Consider the following 26,884-nt stretch of genomic DNA (forward strand, 5'->3'; position numbering starts at 1 on the left):
TTGTCAGGCCGCAGATCTTGGTGAAAAACTCCCAGAGAGTAAAATTCCTCCCTCGACCTCTGGGCCTCATGACGAACCTAGGAGCTCTGCTCAATCGTTGCTTTGCTTTCACCTGCCCAACCCATACCCAGCATGTGACGAATTTCTCAGCCCCTTGAAGATAATAGGTCTCTGCTAGGTCGACAAACGCTAGACTGAGGTACAAGGGTGATGATCAAGGGATCTATCCATGAGGATAGATACAGCTATTTGCGGGTCACGTCAACCCACGGGTGCCCAACCCCCACATTTCAGTAAAGGTGGCAGGATATACTCTTCATTGCAGAATTGCTTCTTTATTATTGTCATTATATCTTCCAGATACGCTCGATAAGGCGTGTTGTCAACGAACCTCTCTGAATCATCCCGATAGGGTTGTTGGATAGGACAAGACGGAGGGAATGTATTATTGAGAATTACCCACCACAAGTATAAATACTTATACACACTCCGCCCATTCTCGGTTAGAAATGCTATACTTCTTTAATCTCTTGATTGCCTTTTCGAACTTCATCCAACGGGATCGCCCATCTTTGAGTCGCTGCACTCTCGAGCACCACAATTCCTTCTTCTAGCACATTTCCTTCAAGAATCTCGTCGGGAAGAATCGCAATGGCAATCTCAGCCTTGCTGTGAGGAAAGCAGATATTCAGGCCGAGATAAACTACCGTGCTCCCAGCAAACCCTAGAAGCCAACCGAACTCATACGGATGAACCCCGACTCCGATGGCAATGCTTGAATTGACCGAATGCATCAAGCCTGGGAGGCTGGGTACTGTCCCGATCACAAAAGATACCAGAGCATGCCAGTTGAACCCGTGGAAATAACGATAAATGCCCATTGGTTGATATAAGGCGACACAGTCGTATTTCCGGTGTTTAACGACCCAGTAATCGCATAGCATAATGGCAGCGATGGGTCCGAGAAAAATTGCATAAGCTGACATAAAGTTCAGGAAATTTCCAGCTGAGGCGAGAATCTTCCAGGGCACTAACGCCCAGGCGAGTAGAGCGCAAAGCAACTGGCCGCGGCGAATGTTGAGAAACTGGGGTGCAAGGGCAGTGAAGTCGTTCGCTGCTGACAGCGAATTTGCAGAGATGTTGGACCCAAGGGCGGCGAGGGCAAATGAAAAGGCCCCGAAGAATCGGCATGATCGATTACTCCAGAATGAGAGAAGGACGTTGGGATCCCACGGGATTGACTCAGTATGGTATTTTGCCTGTCCGGCGGAAGAGACGGCGATGCCAATGAAGGCTATGAAGGTGAAGAATGCCGGGAGTAGGGCCACGTAGAGTATATGCCACCGGGGGCTGACGCAAGAATATCGCGAAAAGTCGGCTTGATTGACGCTGAGAGTTGCGTAGTTTCCGATGACAGAGGTGAGAGACGACATCATGGCCCAGCTATATGATGATCCCGTCAACTGACTCTTTTGGGAAAAGAGATCGCCTGCATTTGAAGTGCTGACAAAAGCCCAGATAAGCATGGCAGTCCAAGCAGTGGGGACAACAATCGACTTCACAAGGAACAACCAGCGCAACTTATTTGGGTGGACGAGTAGAAAGGGGATCTGAAGCAGCCAAAAGATCAGGAATCCCACCATGCCTTGCGTTGTGATACCCTCGTCTTCTGGGAGCGAGTTCGGGATGTCCAGAAAGCTTGGCCAGATAGCTCCGATCATGACAGCAACGGAATTGCCCCCATTCACCACTTGAGTTGCGAACCAAAACACGGCGAGGATCAATCTTGAAACAATGGGAATGTAAGAGCCCCAGAAGCCCCAGCTAGCACGTGCGATAACGGGGAAAGAGACATGGTAGATGGAGCCAATCGCTCCGTTCATGGATATCACAATGGAGAGGATGAAGAATCCTAGTGCAACCATCCCCAGGGACTCTCTCCAGGAGAGCCCAATAGCTATGATGCTGCTCGCCAGCTGCCAGTTCGCCACTGAGAAGCAATCTGAAATCCAGTAGCCAATAAAGCTGAGAACTGTCCATCTTCGCATACCCAACGGAACGGGATCGAGATCTTTGTTCGTCCATCGCACATCACCACGTATGAAGCTGGACTCAGACTGCTGTACCCGTAACCGGGGCCAACGAAGTGATAGAGATCTCATAGTGGCAGAAATGAGGATTATGCTATTCAAAAAGCTACAAAATGGACAATATAAGCCTGCCAGTCGTGGAAGAGCTCTTTTGTTGAAGGCATGATGCGCTTGGTATATTAGAAACACTGCTTTGTACTAATGACTATCAAGAAGTTGTTTTGAAACTTTTACTCTATGACTTCCGTTGATAAAGCAATGCTATCAGTGTTATCAGGTAGATACTAGAAGGATTGCATTTGCCGATATCTCAGATACACCTAGAACCCGATTGGGTAGTCCCTACAAGGCACTTGCCAGTGGAGCCAATAAGCACCATCACTAGTTATGCATCGTCTTCTACGCGGGGTCTAGCTTATCTGCCAATCTCCCTCTGCCCTGATAAGGAGGTGTCAACCTTAACGCTAAAGCGGGGAAGGACTAGGTCTTCCCATTATATCGGCGGATGCCGCCGCTGTTGGCCTAATGGGAAACCGACTCAATAGGACGAAGCAAGGCCACAGGGAAGAGGTAGAAAGTATGCCTAACACATTGATCATTTACTCCTCCAGACACAGTCCATTATACTTCACCTCATCATGACGGTTGACACCACCTCCAACAGTCAAGTCGCCTCAGTCTTGACAACTGAACAACTCGCTTCTGGTGCAGCCAAGTGTCTCGCTCTCCAACAATCGGGAGAGGAAATCCATTCCAAACGACCGTTCGCAGCTCTCTTGTTGGGCCCCGACAATGAAACAGTGTTGATGACCTCCCTATCGCTCTCACATGTTCGACATGCTGAATGCGAACTGGCCCGCAATGCCGCCGATAATTACTCTTGGGACTACCTGGCCAAATGTACCATGATCTCAACGTGGGAGCCATGTGCCATGTGCGCTGGAGCCATCTACTGGGCCCATATTGGGCGGTTGGTTTATCTAGCTTCAGAAAAAGCATTGCAGGAACTCACAGGGCTGGGAAACGCAGAGAATTTGACCCTGGATCTGCCATGTCGGCAAGTTTTTGCTGCGGGACAAACGCCCGTGGAGGTTCTTGGCCCTGTTACGGCTGGAGGGTGGGAACGGAAGGTAGTGGAAAATGCTGCACGATATTGGAAAAGGAGCACTTAGTGTACATACAGTAGATATTGCTACTGGGTACAGAATTTCAACATTGCCCACGGCGTATTCACTAGGTATGCAGGATGCTTCATCTGCTCCGTAACAGATACAATGTATAGTTCTCCACAAGAAGGGTGTTCAAGGACATCCTACGCGAAAACGAGCTTCATAGATATGTTGCCTTTCGAGTTTCGCACACAACTCTTTTTCTTCATAAGAAAATGGAAAACAGAATCCTGGTCCCTAAATTGCGAGCTAAGACCCTTTCTTGGCGGGTTATGGGTCGGGTCGGGTCGGGCGGGTCATCTATCGGATAACGTGTGCTTAATCGACGGTTGTAATTATTGAGTGCCTTATACCGAAACTTCTAGTCCACTGGTTGAGTCATATATTCTTGCTGGCTAGGTACACAGGTGAAATAGTTGGCTGGCTGTAGCTTTCTATGGGAACCTTTCCGCGGCTTCAAATGAACTTCCGCAATGTAAACAAAGCGGATCGGAGAACCTAGCAGATCGTGGCTTGGCATGGGGTCGGATAACCAACCGACGCAGGTACAAGAAAACACATCATCCATTACGGAGTAGATCCAATCAGCTTCGTGCGTCCTTCGCTCGACCAGCGAGCCGAAAAACCACAAATGCGGGAACCCTTCCTAGTGACTCAGGCTTTCGAAACCACTACTGAACAGATCTATCAACAATACCCTCAGTCTTTCGATTTAGCCAGGCTTTCTTAACAAATCTCGCCAGCATCCTTCCTCTGTTCACACCCAGTGATCACTACTTGCTCTCTGAGCCTTAATTGGAACGATCGATCCTGCACGAGGTTCCATTCTGATACCTCGTTTCAAACCCGTTTCGTGATTCTATTGCTACGGCCTGCGTCACACAAATCACAAGTCCTATTCGAGCGCTGCTCTCGTCTCCGAGGGTTATTCATGATGGCACACATTCAACATCCTTATTTCCAAAGCTACCCCGACGCTCAAGGATATTTCGGTCGGTTTGGCGGCAACCACTATCCACCGGAGCTTCAGCCTGCGCTAGAAGAGCTGGCCAGCAGCTATCAGGAGCTTCATCAAACGTCAGAATTCCAGCATACACTCAACAAGGTACGGGTCGGACTTCAAGGGCGACCGACCCCAATACATTACCTCGAGCATATTTCAAATCAGGTAGGGGGCGCTCAGATCTTCATCAAGCGAGAGGATTTGAATCACACCGGCGCGCACAAAATCAATCACTGTGTTGGCTTCGCACTTCTCGCGAAGAAAATGGGTAAGAAGAAGCTGATTGCTGAGACCGGGGCTGGCCAGCACGGCGTCGCGCTCGCAACTGCAGCTGCCTATTTTGGCCTTGAATGCGAAGTTCACATGGGGGAGGTGGACATTGGTAAACAGAGCTCGAATGTCGGTCGCATGCAGCTGCTCGGCGCGACTGTGGTGCCAGCAACCACTGGCCAGTCTGCTCTTAAGGATGCTAGTGATTCCGCATTCAACGCGTATGTAGAGCAGCATGCGCATGCGCTCTATGCGATCGGATCGGCCATCGGTCCACATCCCTTCCCAATGATTGTTCGAGACTTCCAACGTGTAGTTGGTCAAGAAGCCCGCGAGCAATTCCTTTCCATCACGAATGGAAGCTTGCCCGAGCATGTGGTTGCATGTGTCGCAGGTGGCTCCAATGCGATGGGTATATATTCTGGTTTCATTGATGATCCGGGGGTTGTTCTGCACGCAGTGGAGCCTCTCGGCATATCTGATGAACTAGGCCAACACGCAGCAACGCTATCCCATGGAAGTCTAGGAACATTGCATGGTGCAAAATCAGTGGTGCTGCAGAAAGATGACGGTGCGCCTGCTGGAGTCTCCTCTGTGGCATCGGGACTCGCCTACCCCGGCGTTGGCCCAGAGATTGCGATGCTCCATGAAGCCGGTCGGCTTTCCATCGCAGCAATTTCCGACGAGGAAGCCATCAGTACATTTTTCCGCATTACAAAATTCGAGGGAATTATCCCTGCTTTGGAAAGTGCGCATGCTTTGGCGTTCGCAATCCGTTTGGCGGCGCAGCGCCCTTCATCCGAACGAATACTGGTCAATCTTTCAGGGCGGGGCGACAAAGATGTGGACTTTATACTTGAGAACTATGGGACAGGAGCCTCACCGGGCCTTTCCCGTGAAACGGACGTAGTGGGAGAAGGGAACTGAAGCATTGAAACTAGCGAGGTGAGATAAAGGGTCTACCTTCGTGGTCTGCTTATCAAAAACTTCATCCATGATGTTGCTGTTCGTCTACTTCGACCTTCTTATTCGCTATTTCCGTCTACAACTTTCATCTTGTTCGCTTCTTCTTCTTCTGTCCACGCCTTCTTCTGGTTGCTATTCTTAAAGATTCAATCTAAAGCTTAGTGCTGGCGGTTTTAGTCCTTGTTTACTGGCCATTTCCTCTTCGACTCTGATATTTATGCTGTATACGATATCTCTTATTCACTATTCCTCCGATCCGCTGCTGCTCATGACATAGACTGCTGGTTTCACGTCGCTTCACACGCACATATGGCCGAGGTACTTCCGATCTTCTCCACACTGCAATCGCTGAGAATTTAACCAAGCGATAATTTCTCACTTCATCAGAAGGGAACCCCACCTTCCTAATGTGGACCCCGACTGTATATACAGCGCAATGCTTCGAGAAGACCAAGTTATGTCAAGGACTTATATAGAGTCATGCTTCTCTATAAAAGAGTGCTGTTACAAAAAGGGATTGCGATTCCGGCAACGGTTAGCATCAGTGCAAGAGTGGCTGCTTATCTGAGCTTTTTAGGCATCTCCCGGGGTACTTTGGTGACTCTTGACAACTCCCCCGCACCGTGTAGGATCACCGCACGTCAACCACACAACCTGGCGGATATTTAGACTACAATCCATAGACCCATCCATGCCTTCAATCCGAATCTCACCTCGTATTTTGATGACTCACCTAGTAAGCAGGGAACGCCCCATCAAACCTTCTCCCGAGGGAGCGACTCCGAATTCCGGCTTATATACTACCTTGCCTCCCCCACGTATTCTCCATAACCTTCAATCCACCCCGAACTATCCATCTACCATATCCGCGATTCAAGTCTACCAACCAGCGCAATGGAACCTTTCCCACTAGAACCCTATCACTCCGCACGCCTCCTCTACCGCGCCCCAGAGGACAATGCCGAAGACGATGCCTTTTTCCTCGCTCTCTACGACGACCCATCAGTCGGATTTATGGCCTCGCCCGCTCTCCAACACCCCAGGAGCATCCAGGAACGGAAAGATCTAAGAAAACAGATCGAAGACAAGATGTTCATGTCCTTTATGGTGTGTATCATTCCAGACGACAAAGACAAGGAACCCGAGACAGTTGGGGTGGTCTCGCTGAAATCTCAGCCGCCCCCCGTGGTCCATAATCGAACCCATTCGTTCGGGATTGCTATTGCGCGGCGGTACCAAGGGAAGGGATACGGGCCGGAAGCGATCTCGTGGTTGCTTGACTGGTGTTTTTTGTCTGCGGGTTTACATCGCGTGGAACTGACAGTGTTTGAATGGAATGAGAGGGCGAGGATGGTGTATGAGAAGCTTGGTTTTGTGACTGAGGGTCGACAAAGGCAGTGTTTGTGGAGAGAGGGGAGGTGGTGGGATGCCATTCACATGGGGATGTTGTCGGATGAGTGGGATGCGAAGAAGAAGACGATCACCAGCTCTTAGATATGGCGAGGATTGAAGATTACCGATACCAGATTGTATATCGACCAAGCCGCAATAAACATGGTCTACTCAGCTATGATGAAATAATTGCTCCACAGGCTCTTGCTGTTATTCGAGCGACCAATTATTTTTCGTCGCCCTCTTTATTGCACAAGCCACGATTGACCCCTGACTGAAAAGGGCGTGGTCTCTAAAACACACTCATCCTTGTGGCTGTGGTGAGACAATGGGACACGCTAAGCAACATAGCCGCACCGTGTTGGGAGATAGATCGGCCTCCAGACCCTCTAGATCGACCCCTAGACCTTCTTAAATTAGATCGAAGGTTCCGCCTGTCACCTTGTCTGGGCCTGGAATTGACTACAGTCCCACCTTGTTTAAATAGCACCTAGCCGCTGAAGAGAGGTTGGTTGAGCCTTTGGTGCATCCTGGAGGCATAGAAAAACTGGAGAGACAGTCTACAAAGCCACACGCCCTCAGCGACTCGTCCACAGATCATGGTTATTGTCAATTATTGTGTTTCAAAACCCACACCATTATTGACCACCCCTGAGACAAAATGACGTCGTCTTATATTGAATTTTCCCTAGATCACCGAAACGAACTCGACGCGCCCGCGACGTAATCACCAGGACCGTCAAGGGCTGGAATTCGTGAAGCGAGACCTCCTTGCAAGTGGTCCTCAAAGGACGACGCAAATCGCGCATTGACTCTCCGCGCCAGCATCTCGCCTCCTACTAAAGACAGGACGCCATTGGTATATCAGTCTACACAACTCACCCCATCGGACTATGATGGATTTTCCAATACAACACGGTTTGCACTCACAGTGCCTGAGACGGATCAGGACAACCTTTCTCACGTGCATGAATTAAAGAAGAGATCGGGATACTGGACATACTTTTGGCCTAGATCCGGAAACCTCGAGTCTGCCGCAGGACATCCCTTGCCGCCGTCGATGAGCATAGCTCCCGGGACCTGCTGGCAGCGTGAGGTCCGAGCGCGGGATCTAGCGCTATCAAATAGTCCGTCGCTGTGCTCGTGTGTAATTGGAATCAAGGCTCCTCTAAGACCGAAGAGCTTGTTTCGTTCGAGAACGAGAACGAGTTCCCCGCCGGCCCGGAGGGCGGACATTCCCAGGCCGTCAATCATGTCTTCGAGCCGACAGCCGATGGCAAGGCGTACGAGGACAGCGGATACCAGGTGAAATTCGCTACCTCGACCTTCAAGACGTGGAATCTCCGGCGAGGTGGTGTTCCGATGCCTTGGGCAGCAATGGAAAGCGAATTACCGAGGCCCATTGGTCATTGTGTCGAAGCCTAGCCATGTCGCCGCTACGGATGACCCGGGCTCGATCGCTCCAGACAGCTCGCTTCAGACGCAGGACAATGGTCCCAATGGAGTCGAACCAGCTGCTACGTATGTTTCCACCAATCCGATCACTCAGGGACCCCAGCGGTTTGTGTGGTGAGAATTTTCTTTTCCCTTCTTTGCTGTTCTTTTTTTGGCTACCAGCCATGTGACACCCATGGATGAGGGCTGGTCGGTTCACGTGATCCTTTCTAGAATTGTTCTGTTCATTCCAGGGGCAAATCAGACCACACGCCACAGATAATTGATTGAATGGATAAACTATTGGTAGACCCTCACTCCCAAAATAGTATAGGTTAGTGACTACTTACATGCTGTCCTAAGTAATACAAGCCCTCACTCCTGGCCCAGCAACGCGGCCTTGCTCCACCGTGACCCACCGTACCCCTGTCTCAGTGGCGTAAGTCTAGATTTTGGTGCGGTGCCCTTTTAAACGTGTCTGTCCTTGTGGCTTGTTTTCTTCTCTCCTTCCAACTCTCCCATTTTCTCACCACTCTCGCTTTTTTTCTTCTTTTTTTTTGAAAAAAAAACCCCCTTTCACGACACTCTTTTGTCTCCTTCTTTCTCTGTATTTTCTTTCACAGTCATCATGCATTTCACCAACCTTTTGGCCCTCGCCCTGTCGCTGGGCACGTCTCAGGCCGCTCTCCAGGGGTTCAACTACGGTAGCACCAACGGCGATGGCAGCAGCCGTTCCCAGTCGCAGTTCCAGGAACTTTTCAAGACCGCTCAGGGCCTCGTCGGCGCCTCGGGATTCAACAGCGCCCGTCTGTACACCATGATCCAGGGCGGCACCACCAACGACCCCATCTCGGCCATCCCCGCCGCCATCGCGTCAGAGACCACCCTGCTCCTGGGTCTCTGGGCCTCCGGTGGCAACATTGACAACGAGCTGGCTGCGCTGAAGTCGGCCATCAGCCAGTACGACGACCAGTTCGCCAAGCTGGTGGTTGGTATCTCGGTCGGCAGTGAGGATCTCTACCGCAACTCGCCCACGGGAGAGAAGTCCGACGCCGGCCCCGGTGTCCAGCCCGAGGAGCTGGTCGACTACATCAACCAGGTTCGCTCCGTGATCAAGGGTACCGGCCTGAGCGGCGCCCCCATCGGCCACGTCGACACCTGGACTTCCTGGGTCAACAGCTCCAACTCGGCCGTGAACGACGCAGTTGACTGGCTCGGCTTCGACGGCTACCCGTTCTTCCAGAACACCATGGCCAACTCGATCGACGATGGCCTGTCGCTGTTCAACGACGCCGTCGCTAAGACCAAGTCCGCTGCTGGTGGAAAGGAGGTCTGGATTACGGAGACCGGCTGGCCCGTCAGCGGCTCGACCGAGAACCAGGGTGTCGCTTCCATCGCCAACGCCAAGCAGTACTGGGACCAGGTCGGCTGCCCCCTGTTCGGCAAGACCAACACCTGGTGGTACACCCTGCAGGACGCCGACTCCTCGGCTACTCCCAACCCCAGCTTCGGCATCGTCGGCACCACCCTGAGCACCAAGCCTCTGTTCGACCTGACCTGCCCCAAGCAGTCCAGCTCGTCTGCCGGCTCTTCTTCCAGCTCCCCCAGCACCTCCTCCTCGTCTGGCAGCGGCTCTTCCTCGTCCGGCAACGGCTCTTCCTCGTCCGGCAACGGCTCTACCTCTTCCGGCAGCGGCTCTACCTCGTCTGGCAGCGGCTCTACCTCGTCCAGCAACGGCTCTACCTCCGGCTCGGCCACCTCCACCGGCAGCAGCTCCGGCTCTTCCTCCAGCGCCAACGGTGGCAAGAGCTCCACTGGCAAGGGCTCCAGCTCTGCCGGTGCCACCTCCACCAAGGCCTCCGGCTCCGCCAAGGCCTCCGGCTCTCCCTCCCCTACCGTGAATGCCAACGCGGCCACCCGCGCCTCGGGCTCGGCCTTCGGCATGATCGTTGCGGGCATCGCTCTCGCCATGCTGGCTTAAGTCTTTTGATTTTTTGGGATCTGGAGTGACTAGGACAAGCTGTTATCAACTCTGGATTTTGGGACCGTCTTCTCTGTACAATTTCACACTCATTTATCACTGTCTAGATTAGAATTAAGGGGCTTTCTGATCGCAGATATACATACTTTCTACTGTAGAAGTAAAGACGGTCACCGGTGATGCTATAGGGCTAGCGATAATTTCCCCGATTGACTAGCGGTAATCGTTACCCGAGAGGTCAAGGCGAACCCGCCCACAGCATTGCGCGTCTTTGGCCCCCGGCGACTCCTAAGTACAAAGTGAGCTTTTTTACTTCTTCCTCGTCACTTCTCTACACAATTAAATCAAGCTCAATTGCACTGTCTTCTCTCCCAGGCATACACCATGCCCTTACCAGCAAATAATCCCTCTTCCATCGTCTCCACCGAGACCGAGACTCACGCCCTGAACGTTGAATTCGAGTGGAGGAAATGGAAAGCCTTTATCTCCAAAGCTAGCGACCCGGAGAGCAAACCGATCTACGTGGTCGGGTTCCATCACATGAATAAGCCACAGATAGAGTACAAATCCATCGGTGATGACCAGAAGACTACAACCATTGGCACGGGAACTCTCCACACCTTAAAAATCGACACCGAGTACGAGCTCCACGGACAGAAGCGCACGCTCAAAGCCCTGAAGCGGTGGAAAAGAGAATACACGTACCACTCATACATTTACTCCGACAATCCCAAGGTGCCAATGACGATGACCTGGACGAGCAGCTCGGGCTTCAAGACTTGGGACTTTGTCTGTGTCGACGAGAGCCAGAATCCCGTCGCAAGGTGGTCGATAAATATCTGGGCGACGAAAAAGGTCGGCAAGATTGAGTTTCTGGGTCCTAAGGCGAACGATGAGGCTGCTCATGATGAGATTGTTGTTACGGGGCTGACTTTGTTTTGGTTCATGGGTCTGCGCTCGACTAATATTGGGAACTTTTTTGCAACTTTCTTTGCACGTCCGGGGCCATTGGAGAAGCCGGTGCCGACGGAGGATTAAGGGGAGTGTCATTGCTGGGAAGCCCTAAGTTTGCTACCTAGGACCTGGCTATTTTGTGCATCGCAATTAGCGTCATCGTATTTTGAGATGAGCGGACATGTACTAAACTGTCATATAATAGATGTCATAGAATAGAATAGAATCCTGATATGGTTATAAATCATGGCTATTTAGATTTTCAGGTACAACTTCCAGTCCGATGGCCATGCAAGATCAACCCTACTATCCCAGATTCAATCTCCACATTCAGCCTATCTGTCCACTTTCCCCCCTACTACCAGACCCCCTAGTGACCACCCCACCCTCAAAACTAGGCAGCCTATGTCTCCCCAACCCCATGAATCCCAAAAGAAAGCGCCTCTTGGATCGCACTCTCGATAGTCTTCGTATGAGCCCCCACAACCTCCGTGATCTTCAGCCCATCCCGGAAAAGAAGAATCGTCGGGATGGCGCTAATGCCCAGCTCCTGCGCAACATCGTCGACAGCGTCCACATCCATCTTGTAGAATCTGACGTCGGCGAACTCCTCACTGAACTTTTCCATCACCGGGGCAATGGCTTCGCATGGTTTGCACGATTTCGCCCAGCTGTCGAGAACCACTACGCTGCCGTCGGCGGATAAGGCCTCGTTGAAGTCTTGGTGTCTGTGTAGTGGGTTGTCAGTGAGTGGGTGGGTCCGAGATATACTTCGGGTTCGGGAGGGACGTACGAGGTGATTTCTTTGACTGGCATGGTGAATGTAGGCGGAACGCAGTAATTGAGGAAGGGCTGCCGACGATGAAGTGAGAGAAAGAAGATTTGGGAGGGCTTTTGTAATACAATCCCTCGCTATGTAACCAGATGGCATCACAAATCTTGGAAGTATCACAGAGTCGATGACGCCACCAGGCGAGAGGCAGGAAGCAACACGAACACAAACTCAAAGCAGCCTCTTCATAACATCTGGACTTGATTTCTATATTTGTGAGCACCTCATTGTCTATCTAGGGAATATCAGACTGCTGCCTCGACATCAGAATTGGCTTTTTCCACATTCTTGTATGGTCACATGACTAGGTCCCGTCAAGGATTGGGCAGCGTTACGCCGAGACCATGGATGGTCATCTAACGTAGCCACCCGGAATAATGCTTATGTGGCCTCCTTCTAAGTAAGAAATTACAATTTCCGGAGACCAATTATCGCAAACGCTACCATATCCGTGCCCGATAGTTGTTAATTCAATACATTAAGCGGTCACAACTCCAACAAGGATGCTTGCTAGCTCACTTCATAGCTAGGATCCGTGGAACCATTTACGATTATTGTGTTGAGTAGATGGAATACCATCTGGTTCGAAAGAACAAGCAAAAGTCCACGCCTGTCCAAACTCAATTCCCCTCTATTCTGCTTATCGTAAAAGCAGTGGATCCTCTCAAGTAATAGATTTTCTCCGATCTGGACAATCTCGGTGGTCGAGCCCTTTTCCCCGCAAAGAGAAGACTGGGTCGGCGCAGAGCACTCGGTAACCCTCCGATAACCCCCTCCACCTGTCCGGTTCGAATGCTAGCAAATACCCCAAGAAGGCAAGCCTGGCATTTATGGTTGCGTTCACGGGCTTTTTTCCCATATCACCCCCACGTATATTCGGTCAGGGGTTACAGCGCTGCCCACGCTATTCGTGGGTTATCTTATCTTCCCAGTTATTTATCTTAGACCTTTAAGACATATGAACGCTACAGGGCCCTGATTACTCTGAAAAGCTCTTTCCACAATTATACTAAAATCTCCTTAATAGCACAGCTTACTGGAGGGATGGCGGACGATATTGTCAATACCCCAGTGCCTGGCACCCAGCCCTATGATGTTGAAGAGGCCAAAGACTGCAAAGGAGCAGATGCTCCTGAGATGGCGGAGGTGAAAGATCTGAGGTTCGCGGAGTATTCAGGTCGTTTTATCTTTCATTTCTGACCTGGCAATGCAGAAAGGGTCTGCAGCAGCGCCACATTCAGATGATCGCATTAGCAGGCACAATTGGAACAGGACTTTTCCTTGGCTCCGGACGAGCGTTGGCCGATGCCGGGCCAGCAGGTATTTTGTATGTTTTGATCTCATATATGTCAGACAAGTCCTAATCTACCCGCAGCATGGGATATACAATAATGGGGATATTGATCTCGGGGGTAACGCTCTCCATCGGAGAACTGAGCGCACTTATTCCCCTTAGTGGAGGTGTTATCCGACCTGCTGCTTACTTTGTGGACCCTGCTTTCTCCTTTGCGCAAGGTTGGAACGTCACTTATCAATATCTCATCTCCATCCCCGCTGAGATCTCTGCGGCGGCAGTGATCGTTCAGTTCTGGGTGACTATCAACAATGCCATTTGGGTGACAATTTTCAGCGCAATTCTCTTTGCAAGCAACATCTTTCTTGTTCGTATCTACGGAGAAGTGGAGTTCACATTTGCCATTCTGAAGGTCTGTCTGGTTGTCGGCATGAATATAATGGTACTAGACTCATCTCTAAATTCATTTGATTATGGTATGCTAATATGCCCAGGGCATTGTACTCACCGCAGGAGGCGGCCCCGATCACCGAGCCATCGGCTTTAAATACTGGAATGACCCTGGGCCTTTTGTTCAGTATCTCGGCGTTCCGGGAGCATTGGGCCGTTTTATGGGGTTCTGGTCTGTCTTCGCCAACGCCGCGTATGCCTATTCCTCGGTCGAGACAATCTCCATGGCCGCAGCAGAGACACATGCGCCGCGACGAAATATTCCCAAAGCCGCTAAAAGAGTCTTCGTCCGAGTCGCACTATTTTATAGTATTTCCTACCTCCACCCTTTCCAAATTCCAGTATCTAACATGCTCCAGTCGTATCTGTCTTCATGGTTACCCTGCTCGTTCCCTCCAACGACAAAATGCTATTGAGAAGCACCGGCACAGCCGCCCAATCGCCATTCCTCATCGCCGCAAGCCGCTCCCATGTGAAGGTAGTGCCTCACATTATCAATGCAATCGTATTGACCAGCGCATGGAGCTCAGGCAACTCAAGTGTGTCCCCATCCAACTATCGGGTAGGACGTACTAACATTATGCAGCTCTCCTCAGCGGCTCCCGCATTCTCTACGGCCTAGCTCGGGAGGGCCAGGCTCCGCGCTTCCTAGCCCGCACTAGCCGCTGGGGCGTGCCGTACTTGGGCGTCCTCGGAATCGGAATGTGGATGGCCCTAGGCTACATGTCCGTCAGCGCCACGGCCGAGACGGTATTCACGTGGCTCCAAGATCTAGTGGCGTGTGCGCAAATCATGAGTTGGTTGGTCATCTGCACTACGTATCTGCGCTTCTACTACGCCATGAAGAAGCAGGGTATTCCTCGAACGAGACTCCCATGGAAAGCGCCCTTTCAGCCGTATGCAGCGTGGATGACCCTGATTTCGCTTTCTATTATTTTGTTGACGGGTGGTTATACCACTTTTATTCATGGGCAGTAAGTTCAGTTCACTCTTCTGGTTTCGGATGAAATACGAGGAACTAACTGGTTTGTCACAGCTGGTCAACCGAGACATTCATCTCCGCTTATCTTGACATTGGTATCTTCGCCGCTCTCTACTTTGGATATAAGATCTGGTATCGTACCAAGATTGTCTCCTTAGATGAATCGCCCGTCGCGAGGTTTGTAGAGATTGCAGAGAACGATCCTGATCCGCCAGAGGGTCCCAAGTCCCGGTGGTCGAAGATCAATATCTTGTGGAGTTAGTCGATGATGAGATACTACATGTAAATACTTTTTCTAGAGCGATCAATGCAGAGCATAGGATAAGGAAAAAGAAATAACTCAATTATCAACTGACGAAGGAAAGAAGAGTAAGGCGTATGTAGCATTAACGTACAACAGGAAGCTCAAGGGTCATGAGAAGATCTTCTGTCCTGGGTTCGGGGTCATACACTTGTCATATCACCCATGGAGCAGACACATTCTCTCATCTGCTTTGAGCAGGTCTTGAAACAGAGAAGACAAGTCTCGACAGAAAAGAAAGTAGAACAAAAGAAACAGAGCGCATCATTCACCAACGCCTTCAGAAACAAGAAATCCAAAGTTTGGGGGGGGGGGATCAATGCGATGAACATCCCACAAGGGGATCAAAGAGCAGGTATTGTATGGTAACGACTTGGCATCATGGACAGAAGAAGCGAATGGGAGCGTTGAAGTGCCATTAGAAGCGCAGACACATATTAGAAGATCAAGGAGCGAGTCTTCTGATGTCGGGAGTCCGTGCCGCGAACCTCAGGCTGAGAAAAGGTGTGCTTGTGTCGTGGACGAGGAGACTGGGGCGCCTGCGCCGCCGGTCCTTTGAGAGGTGGAGCTGCTGTCATAGGCCGCTTCGCAATGGGTGAAGGCGGGCCAGGGGGGGCAGGCAGTCGATCGGTGGTAGTCTGACGTCTCGGCTTCAGCATGCTGCGCTCACGCTTGAGGACAAAATCTGCCCAAGCCTTGACTGCTCCGTTGCTAGAAGAGCCTTTGCCAACAACTTCAGACATGACTCGCAACCATCCCTCCTTATCTGCGGCATTGTCGGCGTAGAAGTCAATCACCTCGCCGTTAGCGAAGCGGATGCGGAAGCCTTCTTCAACAAACATGTAACCCTCTTCTTCTTCAGCAAAGGCGGACTTGCGGCGACCACCACCCTTGGTGCTTGTTTGCTTCTGGGTAAGAGAAGATCGGTCATCGATCAATTTGGCGGCCTTGGCGAGGTTGATTGTTGCGCGTGGCTGACGCGTGGTCTCGTGGAAGGCCGTCAATTTGGAGCCCTGAAGCTTGAAGAGGCGACGACGCCAGAACGGACAATCTCCACCTTGCTGAGAAAGGAAGCCTTCCCAAGTGCGCGTTGCAACACTCTCAGCATCACGCATCTCGCGGATGCAGGCATTCATGCTCTTGGGCATCTCGTCCTCTTTGCTGCCCTTGGGTTTGGGGACAAATAGCAACTGCAGCTCAAGCTTCCCAATTTTGTACGGCGGACGACGCTGGGAATTGACGCTGGTGGCACTCTTCTTGCTCTTCACGCTGCTGGGGGTCTCCTCGACAGCCCATTCGTTGAAGCAAGCCACGTCCACAGTGTAAGGCCGACCAAAGGCATACTGCTCATGGTCGCTCAATGAGACATACGCGCGGCCGAAGCTTCCGTCACGGGAAACGAGGTTTCGAAGTCGCTCGTAAACCGGAGCATTGACATCCCTGGCCTTCTGCAGAGACTGCTGCTTCAAGTCAAGCTGCTCCTTGCGGCGGCGCGGGGAAGCAAAGACACGGCTGAGGGCTGAGGGTTTCTGGCGAGAGGGCGATGATGCAGCGTTCTCCTGAGTCTGGAATTTGCTCTCGTCGAGCTTCATTTGCAAGGTCAACTGGAACTCGAGATCGTTCTGTACCATGAGCTCAAACTCTTGTCCAATAGGAGCAGACTTGCCCAGCTCCAACCACGCAGTGGTTACACAGTGCAAGCCATTGTCCAGAGTCAATGCGAAGTGTGATCGTTCGCCTTGCGTCTATGTCAGCGGTTGGTCTAATTAATAGAAAAGGATATTTTTACCTCTCGGGAGTGGGAGGTCCAGGTATTTGATACCGACAACCTTGACAAAGAGGCGGCCTCTCTCTTCACCTTCCTCGAAAATTTCGTCCAGCTGAGGCTCGGTCTCTTCCGTAGAGGCGGTTGCCTCCTGAACGTTGCTCTTTTGGCCTGGGAGCGGCGGTGCAGGTCCCGAGGGAACAGGCTTCTTCTTAGGAATACCCGCTGGAGTCTTCACACTAGGACGTCGCATTTGTCCATTCCAAGGCTCCGTGGTCCAAGTCTGCTGGCTGGCCTTGCGAGGGGAAGAGCCGGCAGACCGTGTGCCGCGAGGGTCGACGGGCGCAGGTTCAGCAGGGACAGCTGGCTCTTCATTGCGACTGCTCGCGATGATAACTTTCGTGTTCTGGCGCATCAGATAACCTCTCTGTTTGGGACGGCGAGTGTTAGCAAATTGTGGGAGAAAGAGTGAGTTGTTGTGCTGAGAAGAATCCTGGGGGTCTCCCGGGGGAGGGAGTCGCGGTTTATGGGTAGAAAGTTGGGAAAGAGCGAGTTCAAACGCCACCTTTTGGGATTCAATAACGCGGTCAAATTCTTTGTCGAGACCGGAACCAAGACTTTCTTCCTGAATGCTGAACGGGATGTCCAGCTTCATCAAGCTCGGCTGTCGCTGAGCCAAACTAGTTGGCAAGGCCAGCTGCGGCGCAGCGGGACCAGAATCGACAACCGTCTCGTCCGAATTGCCTGACTCATTCGACATCTGCTTCGTGAGCTGCGGCATGGCATCATGCTGGCCACTAATCTTGCGACGAGCGGCAGCCATTGAAACCAAATCTGCCGGAGTCAGCGAGGGCCGAACCTTGAGACCAGCACCGGGAGCCCGGACGGTTGCAATCGGCTCAGGGACCGCCTCATCAGACGAACTCTCTTCCTTCTCCTCCTCTTCGTCTTCCTCATCCTCTACGGGATGGCGAATGACGGAGTCAGGAGTTCCAGGCTCGGAGACCTGCTCCTCCTGTTGCTCTGGGGTAGTGGGGCGCGGTCCCAGTGACTCTCGAATAGAAACCATATCCAAGGGCCTGGCTTCACCCTTCTCCGACAGGTCTTTCAGTCCCGTGCTCGGCTGTGCGGCAGGCTCAGTCTGCTCCTCACGCACCGGTGTGGTGTGACCAGAGTCGGTGCCGTCACTTCCCGCAGCGTCGTGAAGAGAGTAGCTACTGTCTTGATCATATTGAGCTCGGGGATCCTTGGAAGACAGACTGTTGTCCGAAAGATGATTGTAGTAATCGGGAATCGCGTAGAGATCGTGTTCGTGCTCCTCCTCCTTGACGATCACACTGCTGCTATCATCATCGTCATCATTTTCCAGCGAGGGAATAGGGACGTCAGGGTCGTAATGATCGTAATGGTGAGGGCTAGAGGCCGTCTGCGAGATCTCATCCTCACTGTCATCCTCCTCGTAGCTCTCGCTTTTGCGGATGTCTCTCAGAATGGAGTCACGAGAAATTCGGGGAGGTGAGAAGAAGTTGTCCTGAGATTCCTCGGCTTCCTTGTTGTCGGAATCTTTCATCAGGCTGGAAGGCCTCAGTCGCGATTCGCGGAGGGCAGCGTTTTCTTTATCGTCATCATCTGTCTCATCCTCCTGGAGCATCATAAGACGCAGGCGTTCTTCAAGAGACACACGGCCACCGAAGTCTGACTTGCTGTAAGAGGCCGGCGAAGGAGGTGCCGGCAGGGTGCGCTGGGAACCACTACCCAATTCAAAAGCAGCAGCCAGTCTGCTGGGCGAAGCGGGACCAGAACCAGAAAGGCGGTTGACAGAGGGCAAGGGCGGCAGAGGACGTGGATCGCCATTGGAGTCAAAAGACTCGACTCGTTCATGCTGAGCCGACTCTCTTTCCGAATGGGCGTTCGTGCTGCGACTCTCGACGTGTTCAATGAAAGGATCTCCATTTTCCCCGTCATTTGCGGGGCTCATGAAGCGCCAGTCATCTGGAAGCACAACTGGGGTCTTCTCGATGTCCTCCAAAGAAGCGTCGAAGCTATCCTCGTGCTCGACTGATGATTCGTGCTCGAAGCTGATATCTTCATCGTCCTCGGAATCGTAGCTGTTCTCACGAGAACCAGACGCGACAGAGGATGGATCTGGGGTGGTCATTTCGTACTCGTTGACCTGCGGAGGTGCAACGTCAAACTTCACGCTCTTAGCATGACGTTGACCGATGCTGTCAAACTCCGACCAGATGTCGCTCTGAGGGTCAAAGGCCTTGCCGTACCGGCTTCCTTTGGACAGGGAAGACTTGCCCGGGGAAGGTTGTTCTTTACTGGGAGAAGGGGGGCGAGGCGTCTGAGTCGCAGGACTGTCGTCGTGTTGCGGCTTGGCCGTGTTGACGAGACTCTCGCGCTGGGGCGAGCGCTCGGCGGCCCAGGGCCGGTGTGGCACCGACACTTGGGTTGGATCGTATTCTTGCCCGCTCTCGCGGAACATGTTGTGGTTCTTGACCCGTGAAACACGCTTGAGGTCCTCCAGGGAGGGTCGCTTGGACGGAAAGTACGAGCCCTCCGGGTCGTAAGGGTTTCGGTTTTCGCTGCCCTTGTTGTAGGGAGAAGGAGAGTCACGACCTTTCCAGAAAAGGAGCGTGGAAGAGGAGTTGTTCAAGGGAGACCCATCGTACGCAGCCGAGTCACCGCTGGGTGTCTGGTTGCGAAGTCAGCCGTTTGTTTATCGCGCGAAAGTTGCGGGGGTGTCGCGTTACCTTTGAGACCTGATTCCAGCTGGGTGAATTGCGTCGCTGCGCCATCGGGCTCACTTCAGAGAGTGGCCGTTGGCCCGCTCCAAGACCCATGGCTGATGCTGAGTGTGTATGAAACCCAGGGCGCGGAGGTGTTGAGCAAGTAAACAAACGGTGAAAAGGGATATCTGCCATTGCGTCAATACAAAACTTCGACCAGGGACAACAGTAGGTCGAGTAATGCCATCCGTGTCAAAACAAACATACCTTTTCGTTCAAGCCGCGTGGGAGTTGTTTGCAGAGGAGGTGCTGTACAGTCGCTGCAAAAGCGTACAAGGGAGTGTCGATCGAAGCAAGAATGCCAATGCGTCAACACGCCTTCCGAGGGTCAGACAGCGCACTAATTTATGGAAATCTGACGCAGGGACGAAGGGATGGAAGGGATGACAACACGAGGAGGGGAGAGACAAGAGGAAGATCGGGATGGATCTGGATTATGGATATTGTTGTGGTAGATACCATGGATCGGAGAGTGGGTTTGTTACTGTTTGGGGGCCCGGGAGTCGCTGGGGCAACGGCAGGCGGGGGGTGACTGCGCGGATCACGTGTAGGATGGTCACGTGTAGGCGTTGGACTGCTGATCGGGGCTAGACCCAGAATAGACTAGCGTCAGGGAATGGATTGGATTCTGGCTCATTATTTTTTTTCTCGTTGAATCATCTCGTGGTTACTCACTTCTTCTTCACTCTACGATCAGGCAGAATAATGCCTCTGCCCGTTCGTTCCTCCGTCTGTCTTTTATGTCGGACACGCACGACAATCCCCCCCCCTGCCCTCCGTGCTTCCGACATCATGGCAGACCACGCGATCCATGGCCACCCTCCGAACGCGCCGCAAGGCATCTCGAATGGCCCTGTCTCCGAATGCTGGAAGGAGCTCATTGAAAAGTGCAAAGCCTGATAGAGATTGGAGGGGGCCCTTTTCTGGCATGAATCAAACGACGGCCCCACGCGTTGGAGGCGCTGCACCGCGCGCCAGGTCTGCAGCCGCGCAGAAGCGATCCGGAGAAGACGACCAACCAGACAAGAAGAAGGAAAGCCCACTGTACAAGGCATTAAAAATGCAGACAATGCTGGCGCCAATTGGATATGGCCGCCGGACGGCAATCAAGTCCAAGATTGCAAGCATCACCAGCTTCGATAATTTCCCCTTATTGCCCGCCGTGCGACAGTCGATTTTCTCCCAGGCGCTCCCGGGTATCGCCAATGCCACTCCGACGCCGATCCAACGTCTTGCGATACCACAACTCTTGGACGAGGGATCTGGAAACAAGAAGAAAGCAAAGAAGGAGGAGGCTGGCGAGCCCCAGTACGACCAGTACCTTCTCGCGGCGGAAACGGGCTCGGGAAAGACGTTGGCCTACCTGCTTCCGGTAGTGGATGCGGCCAAGCGCGGCGAAGTGCGCGACCAGGAAGAGGAGAAGGTGGTTGAGGAACAAAAGGCCAAGGAGCGAGAGGAACGGCTGAAGAACCGCACATTCGATCTGGAGCCGGAGGAAGCACCGATGACTGATGCTGGTCGTCCGAGAGTCATCATCTTGGTCCCTACGTCGGAGCTGGTGGCCCAGGTTGGATCGACGGTCAAGGCCCTCGCCCATACAGTCAAATATCGGTCTGGCATGATCGCTTCAAACCTCAGTCCGCGTCGGATCAAGAACACGCTCTTCCACCCGAGTGGAATTGACATTCTAGTCTCGACACCGCATCTTCTCTCGTCTATCGCCAAGACGAACCCGTACGTCCTCAGTCGTGTCAGCCACCTGGTCCTCGACGAAGCGGATTCCCTGATGGACAAATCATTCCGACCCACCACCACCGAGATCATCGACAAGGTCGCCCCGTCTCTCAAGAAATTGATTTTTTGCTCGGCCACCATCCCCCGCAGTCTCGACACTCAACTTCGCAAACTCTACCCGGACATCAGGCGGTTGACAACTCCCAAACTACACGCCATCCCGCGCCGCGTACAGCTGGGCGTGGTGGATATCGAAAAGGACCCGTACCGCGGACATCGCAATCTCGCCTGCGCCGATGTGATCTGGTCGATCGGTAAATCTGGTCCCGAGGAGTCTGCAGGTCAGCTGGAGCGATACATGGAGCCGCGAGTGAAGAAGATCATCGTGTTTGTCAACGAGCGCGAGGAAGCCGAGGAAGTAGCACAGTTCCTTCAGTCCAAGGGTATCGATGCGGTGTCATTATCCCGGGATTCCAGCTCTCGCAAACATGAAGAAATCCTGGCCGAATTCACCGAGGTCGATACCCCCCCAACCTCCGAGGAGATCCTGCTGGACAACAAGCGCCGCAAGCAAGATAAGGCTATTCCCTTCGTCCTGGAAAAAGAGGACAGGCCCACCCGCCGTCTGCCCGACACCAAGGTCCTGGTGACCACCGATATCGCCTCGCGCGGTATCGACACTTTGGCCGTGAAGACGGTCGTCCTTTATCATGTGCCGCACACAACCATCGACTTCATCCACCGACTCGGCCGACTCGGCCGCATGGGAAAGCGTGGTCGTGGTATTGTGCTTGTGGGCAAGAAGGACCGCAAGGACGTGGTCCGCGAAGTCCGCGAGGGCATGTTCCGCGGTCAAGCGCTGATCTGATCGCATCCGATCTAATCCTGCATTTTGTATAACGACTATCGTACTTATTTGTATCATAAGCGGCGCTGATTTTCAGGTTGGAAAAACGAACTAAATACCCGATGCCCTAGGCGATGTGTACGATATATAGGGGCTGGCATGCATATACTTGATTCTACTCCCATCCCACATCCGTCTTGCTTCTCTCCTGAGTACTGTATTGCTTAAACTAGATAGGGATGTCCTTCGCAACACTCATCCAAAACTCACACCTCTTCTTCAACTGCACGATCTCCACATTCTCAAGCCCATCCTCAACAATCACAAACTCCTTCCCCGTCACCTGCAGCTCCGGTACCCCGGGCTCAGAGGAATTCGTCAACTTATGTGCGTTAGGATCGCCTGTTTGAAAGAAGCTGGCGAATGCACCGGAATAGCCGTCGTACACCAGCGGGTTTGTTTCTTGGACGGAGTTGATGGTGTCCCACTGTATTTTCGTTAGTCAATCACGGCCTCGAGAAATAAAAGTATGTAATGAGGAAAAAGAGAAGATAGAAGAAGCAATACAAACCCAGATAGTATCACTCCCATGCGTAGCAGGCGGAATGGTGTATTCGCCCACATACCCCCTCCTCGTCGCCGCGGACGCAACCCAATACGCCGGGCAAGAGAGCACGACATCCCTATAAACCAAGCCAGCACGAACATACGTCGAGTTGTACTGCGTGATAGTCTCCGAGCTCCCAAAAGGCGGATAATAAACAGACTCGACAGCCCGAATCTGCCGGGCAGACAACCCAGGCAAGAATCCACCCACCCAGTCCCGGAAACTAGCCACGGAGGAATTATACCCGTCCTCTGAAACGGTACTCTCCAGGCCCGCCGGAATAAAATTCTGTCCCTCGTGCGTGTTGTACATGCCCCAGACAAACTCCGTATTCAGGGAGTTGCTGGATACAGCCTCGGAGAGTGTATCAGCCAAGAACTCGCCGTCGACAACAGGAGCCCAGGTATACGAGCTCGTCGTGTATGTATTATCCGCATCAATGATCAAGCTCGCATTACGCAGAGCCTGCACATCAATCGACTTCAAACACTCCAGCGTCTCAGTCTCACGATCTGAGCTCGCACACCCTGTCAGATTAACAAGCTGGTCGTAGAGCGCTTCCGCCTGCGGCGCGTCATATCGGTACGTCTTCGGCCAAAAGGGCGATGAGGCCAGCGCCTTGGAGAAGAGTCTCGGCTGGCCATGCCGTCCGTTCGCCAGCACTTGCGCAACTACTGACCCTCCCCCTGCGGACTGGCCCCATATCGTTACGTTGCCCGGGTCGCCGCCGAACTGGGTGATGTGCTGCTGCACCCATTTGAGGGCGTACTGCTGGTCCAGGAGTCCAGGGTTTAGATCTGAGTTTGGTGAGTTCTTGATTGATCTCCCCGGGAGGAAGCCAAAGGCATTCAGGCGGTAGTTAGGGTATATGACGATGTAGTCATTGAGCGTGCTCACGTTCAGCACTGGGTATGAAGAGGGAGGCATATTGAATGAGGCGGTGCCTTCGATGAAAGCCCCGCCGTAAAATACTACCAGGACTGGACGGCGCGGATTCGTTGCTGGGTTATAGGGACGCGAGAATAGGCCTAGGTACAGGCAGTCTTCGGATCCATTAACTGTGCGCTGCGGACACATGTTGAAGTCCTGGTCAGTGTTATACACGCCAGAGATATCCTGCGGCGGCTGCGGCGCCCGGAAACGATTCATCCCCGTTGGCGGCGAGGCGAAGGGGATCTTGCGGAAGTATGAGAGGTTATAGGTCGAGTCATATTTTCCTTGGAAGGAGCCGTAGTCCAGATGGACGAGCAGGTTGTCAGTGTCGGATACCGGGCTAGCGCGGACTCCTATCAAAAGTAATAGAAGCAGGTAGAGCACAGAAGGCTCCGAGAAGCCCATTGTTGCGATGGGCAGCTTCATGGTTGACTGTTAGACTGTGTTCTGGGTGACCTTCCGCTGCACGGGCTATAGTTATACCTCCTACGACGTCCTGCGGACGGAAAAACATCTGCGCAGGCGATCTGCACGGGGTCATCGATGCAGCCATTTTAACTTCGCAAAGGATCGAGGATGGTGTTCATTGGTGCAGTTTTTATTGTTGCTTGGAGCGAAATGCGGGGAGGAACAGACGGAGATGTTCGGGCGGCATTGTCCCGGTTGAGATATAGTACTTCGAATGAGATGCTCCAAGATTCATTCATTGTAGATGTGCACAAGATAGTTGGCTAACTCTACGGCTAACAGCCAAACTCCATAAATCATACATAGTCCAGAAAACCAAACACCTCCCATGATCCAGATCATCCACCCATCCCAATGCATATCCTAACACTCCCGAAAAAAAATACATGATGTATGTCCATCCAAACGAACATTGCACACGCAGCAAAACCTGCTTTCTCAGGATTACATCGTCATCCGGAGTGTCCGGGCTCGCTGCCGACTAGCCCGAGTAGGCCGGCGGCTCTCATCATTCGCATCACTGGCGTCTGTCTCGGTGCGAGCGTCGGAGCCGTCTGGGGTAAGCGTAACCCCAAAGCTAACGCCGCGGCCCCTACGACTCACACCCTTCTCGTCATCGTGTCTGATGAAGCGGTTGACTTCGCGGTGGTCCATGATGCGCTCCTCATCATCCCACGCGCCTTCCTTCTCGGTCTTGGGCCACTGGAACCCGTACAGTTTGGAATGCCGTTCACAGCGGGGGCACTCGCGCCGTCTCTGGTATGAATTCGACTGCAAGAACCAGACATTGCATGTATAGCAGTCGATCCAGCGGTCATATTTCTGTGCGAGTAGTTTGGATGTCCTAGTGTAGTCACCCGGTACCCGGGCGACTGGCACCTCCGTTTCGACGGAGGAGATGATGAAGCGCCTCTTGCGGTAGGCGCGCTTTTTAACGGTTGTTTCCAAGTTATCATTCCCGGTGTCGACAGAAGTCTCAGTTGTTTCGATCACTTCCTCGGTCTTGACGGCGGAGGTTTCGTCAACGGATGTTGGCGTGGTGGAGGTCGATGATCGGTGATACTCGGCAGGTCCAGGGGAGCCGGAAGAATCGTAATCAGTGGTTGTAGCCTCCAAGGCGGGCTCAATAGAGATGGCTTGGTCCGAACGCTTGATCTCCTCGCACAACTTCGAGGCCTGGTATTCGCCCTGGGTCAGTGTGGCAGAAGTACCGTCGACAGAAACGGAAGTAGGCCCTGTCACTGGCGTTGAGACTGATTCCGTAGCCATTTCCACAGAGATATCTGGAGTAAGCACGGTCGCCGGGGTAGTGTCTGCCTCTGTAGCCATCTCCAAAGAGATCTCTGGAGTAAGCACGGTCGCCGCCGCGGTGTCTGCTTCCGTGACCAGCTCCGAAACAGAGACCTCTTCGCGGAGCTTGGAGACTTGACGCTGAAACTTGGCCTTCTTGAGCGGGGTCGAACAGCCTGAGGATGAGACATCCGAGTCCAACGAGCCGCGTCTGCGCTTTCTTCCGGTCAGTGGAACATCCACTGCCTCATCGATGGAGGCCGGTGTGGATTCTTTGCTGGTGCAGTCCGAGTCCACGTTTGTTGACCAACCATTGCGACAAGCGTGTTCGCATGTAGAGCATAGACATTCACAATTGTCAATTCCAAAGTAATCTTCGCCATAGGAGACCGTAATCTCTTCTCCGACATCAATATTCCGCGTAGCCACAACCGACATGCCTTCATTGCCCCTTGTCACCAGGCGGCCGTTGGCATCGCAGTCGTGATTCGCAAAACGCGCAGGGCCCAAAAAGAAAGACGGGGTTTTGCGCCGACTCGACATGACAATGCTGAAATCCTTGCGCGTCAAGCCGAGATCCAGCTCCTCCTCCCGGGTCATGGGCACCAAGGTTCCAGCCAGGAATCTGATCTCCTCATTATTCTTGATCGGCTTGCGCGCTCCAATAGCCGCCTCGTGCTCGGTGATGGTGTAGCGATTGGTGGTGGTGACCTCGAAGGGACAGTCCGGGTGGTAGATCTGGATGTATTTGCGGATGTGTCGACGGAACCACTCCTTCTCGCGTGGGGTGGGCAGGCTGTTCATGTATTTCTTCAGGCCGGACATGTCGAGCAGTTTGCGCTCGGCTTGCGGGACGTCCCTGGCGACGACCACGTCGTGGAGGAGGATGTGCGCGACCTCATCGTCGTGAATGCCGCGGGCTGGGCTGTACTTGGTGCGGTTCTTGCGCGTGTTGGTCCAAAAGGCGGCCTGTGGAGAGAGAGGAAAGGGGTCAGCGCCATTTGCGACAAGTGGTGAAGGGGTCAGTGAGCGACACTTACGCGATCGACCAGGGCATCCGTTGCGACGTCGTCGTAGCTGGCCAGCTTGGCCAGGGTCAGACGTTCGCGGCTGGGCACGGGAGGACTGGATCGCGCCTTGGGAGGCATCATGAGTGGAGGGAGTGAATTGCGGTCCAATGTCCTGTGCCAGGGTGGAAGAGCGCGGAGTCCGGGATGCCAGGGAGGGAGAGGGCAGAGGGGCCAAGAATGGGTCGGGGTGAGTGGAGAATGAGTGGATGGGAGGTATGAGCCAAGAATAGGGTAGTAGTCGTCAATCAAGTATCTCCCTC

General features: G+C 52.9%; 10 protein-coding genes across 10 annotated transcripts; 6 read left to right on the forward strand and 4 right to left on the reverse strand.

Moving 5' to 3' along the window:
- Nucleotides 1-2,728: 2,728 nt before the first annotated feature.
- PFLUO_LOCUS9431 (uncharacterized protein) lies at nucleotides 2,729-3,262 on the forward strand (the record flags this gene model as incomplete). Its single annotated transcript, XM_073787258.1, has 1 exon — nucleotides 2,729-3,262. The coding sequence occupies one exon, from the start codon at nucleotides 2,729-2,731 to the stop codon at nucleotides 3,260-3,262; it is 534 nt and encodes a 177-aa protein (XP_073643431.1).
- A 931-nt stretch (nucleotides 3,263-4,193) lies between these two features.
- Nucleotides 4,194-5,459, forward strand: PFLUO_LOCUS9432 (Tryptophan synthase beta chain 1; the record flags this gene model as incomplete). Its single annotated transcript, XM_073787259.1, has 1 exon — nucleotides 4,194-5,459. The coding sequence occupies one exon, from the start codon at nucleotides 4,194-4,196 to the stop codon at nucleotides 5,457-5,459; it is 1,266 nt and encodes a 421-aa protein (XP_073643432.1).
- A 3,493-nt stretch (nucleotides 5,460-8,952) lies between these two features.
- Nucleotides 8,953-10,305, forward strand: PFLUO_LOCUS9433 (uncharacterized protein; the record flags this gene model as incomplete). Its single annotated transcript, XM_073787260.1, has 1 exon — nucleotides 8,953-10,305. The coding sequence occupies one exon, from the start codon at nucleotides 8,953-8,955 to the stop codon at nucleotides 10,303-10,305; it is 1,353 nt and encodes a 450-aa protein (XP_073643433.1).
- A 384-nt stretch (nucleotides 10,306-10,689) lies between these two features.
- On the forward strand, nucleotides 10,690-11,343 carry PFLUO_LOCUS9434 (uncharacterized protein; the record flags this gene model as incomplete). Its single annotated transcript, XM_073787261.1, has 1 exon — nucleotides 10,690-11,343. The coding sequence occupies one exon, from the start codon at nucleotides 10,690-10,692 to the stop codon at nucleotides 11,341-11,343; it is 654 nt and encodes a 217-aa protein (XP_073643434.1).
- Nucleotides 11,344-11,662: 319 nt separating this feature from the next.
- On the reverse strand, nucleotides 11,663-12,075 carry PFLUO_LOCUS9435 (thioredoxin trx1; the record flags this gene model as incomplete). Its single annotated transcript, XM_073787262.1, has 2 exons — nucleotides 11,663-11,987; nucleotides 12,053-12,075. 2 exons carry the CDS (start codon nucleotides 12,073-12,075, stop codon nucleotides 11,663-11,665), a joined length of 348 nt encoding a protein of 115 aa, XP_073643435.1.
- A 1,060-nt stretch (nucleotides 12,076-13,135) lies between these two features.
- On the forward strand, nucleotides 13,136-15,079 carry PFLUO_LOCUS9436 (uncharacterized protein; the record flags this gene model as incomplete). Its single annotated transcript, XM_073787263.1, has 7 exons — nucleotides 13,136-13,251; nucleotides 13,305-13,418; nucleotides 13,548-13,827; nucleotides 13,880-14,144; nucleotides 14,195-14,374; nucleotides 14,422-14,809; nucleotides 14,872-15,079. The coding sequence occupies 7 exons, from the start codon at nucleotides 13,136-13,138 to the stop codon at nucleotides 15,077-15,079; spliced, it is 1,551 nt and encodes a 516-aa protein (XP_073643436.1).
- A 476-nt stretch (nucleotides 15,080-15,555) lies between these two features.
- Nucleotides 15,556-19,729, reverse strand: PFLUO_LOCUS9437 (Bud site selection protein bud4; the record flags this gene model as incomplete). The annotated part of the gene is made up of 3 exons (XM_073787264.1): nucleotides 15,556-16,856; nucleotides 16,908-19,581; nucleotides 19,640-19,729. The coding sequence occupies 3 exons, from the start codon at nucleotides 19,727-19,729 to the stop codon at nucleotides 15,556-15,558; spliced, it is 4,065 nt and encodes a 1,354-aa protein (XP_073643437.1).
- Nucleotides 19,730-20,603: 874 nt separating this feature from the next.
- On the forward strand, nucleotides 20,604-22,277 carry PFLUO_LOCUS9438 (RNA helicase; the record flags this gene model as incomplete). The annotated part of the gene is made up of 1 exon (XM_073787265.1): nucleotides 20,604-22,277. The coding sequence occupies one exon, from the start codon at nucleotides 20,604-20,606 to the stop codon at nucleotides 22,275-22,277; it is 1,674 nt and encodes a 557-aa protein (XP_073643438.1).
- A 208-nt stretch (nucleotides 22,278-22,485) lies between these two features.
- PFLUO_LOCUS9439 (uncharacterized protein) lies at nucleotides 22,486-24,222 on the reverse strand (the record flags this gene model as incomplete). Its single annotated transcript, XM_073787267.1, has 2 exons — nucleotides 22,486-22,743; nucleotides 22,828-24,222. 2 exons carry the CDS (start codon nucleotides 24,220-24,222, stop codon nucleotides 22,486-22,488), a joined length of 1,653 nt encoding a protein of 550 aa, XP_073643439.1.
- Nucleotides 24,223-24,708: 486 nt separating this feature from the next.
- Nucleotides 24,709-26,705, reverse strand: PFLUO_LOCUS9440 (histone lysine methyltransferase Set9; the record flags this gene model as incomplete). The annotated part of the gene is made up of 2 exons (XM_073787268.1): nucleotides 24,709-26,523; nucleotides 26,595-26,705. 2 exons carry the CDS (start codon nucleotides 26,703-26,705, stop codon nucleotides 24,709-24,711), a joined length of 1,926 nt encoding a protein of 641 aa, XP_073643440.1.
- Between the last annotated feature and the right edge of the window lie 179 nt (nucleotides 26,706-26,884).

Source organism: Penicillium psychrofluorescens, assembly GCF_964197705.1.
Source record: "Penicillium psychrofluorescens genome assembly, chromosome: 6".
Taxonomy (NCBI): domain Eukaryota; kingdom Fungi; phylum Ascomycota; class Eurotiomycetes; order Eurotiales; family Aspergillaceae; genus Penicillium; species Penicillium psychrofluorescens.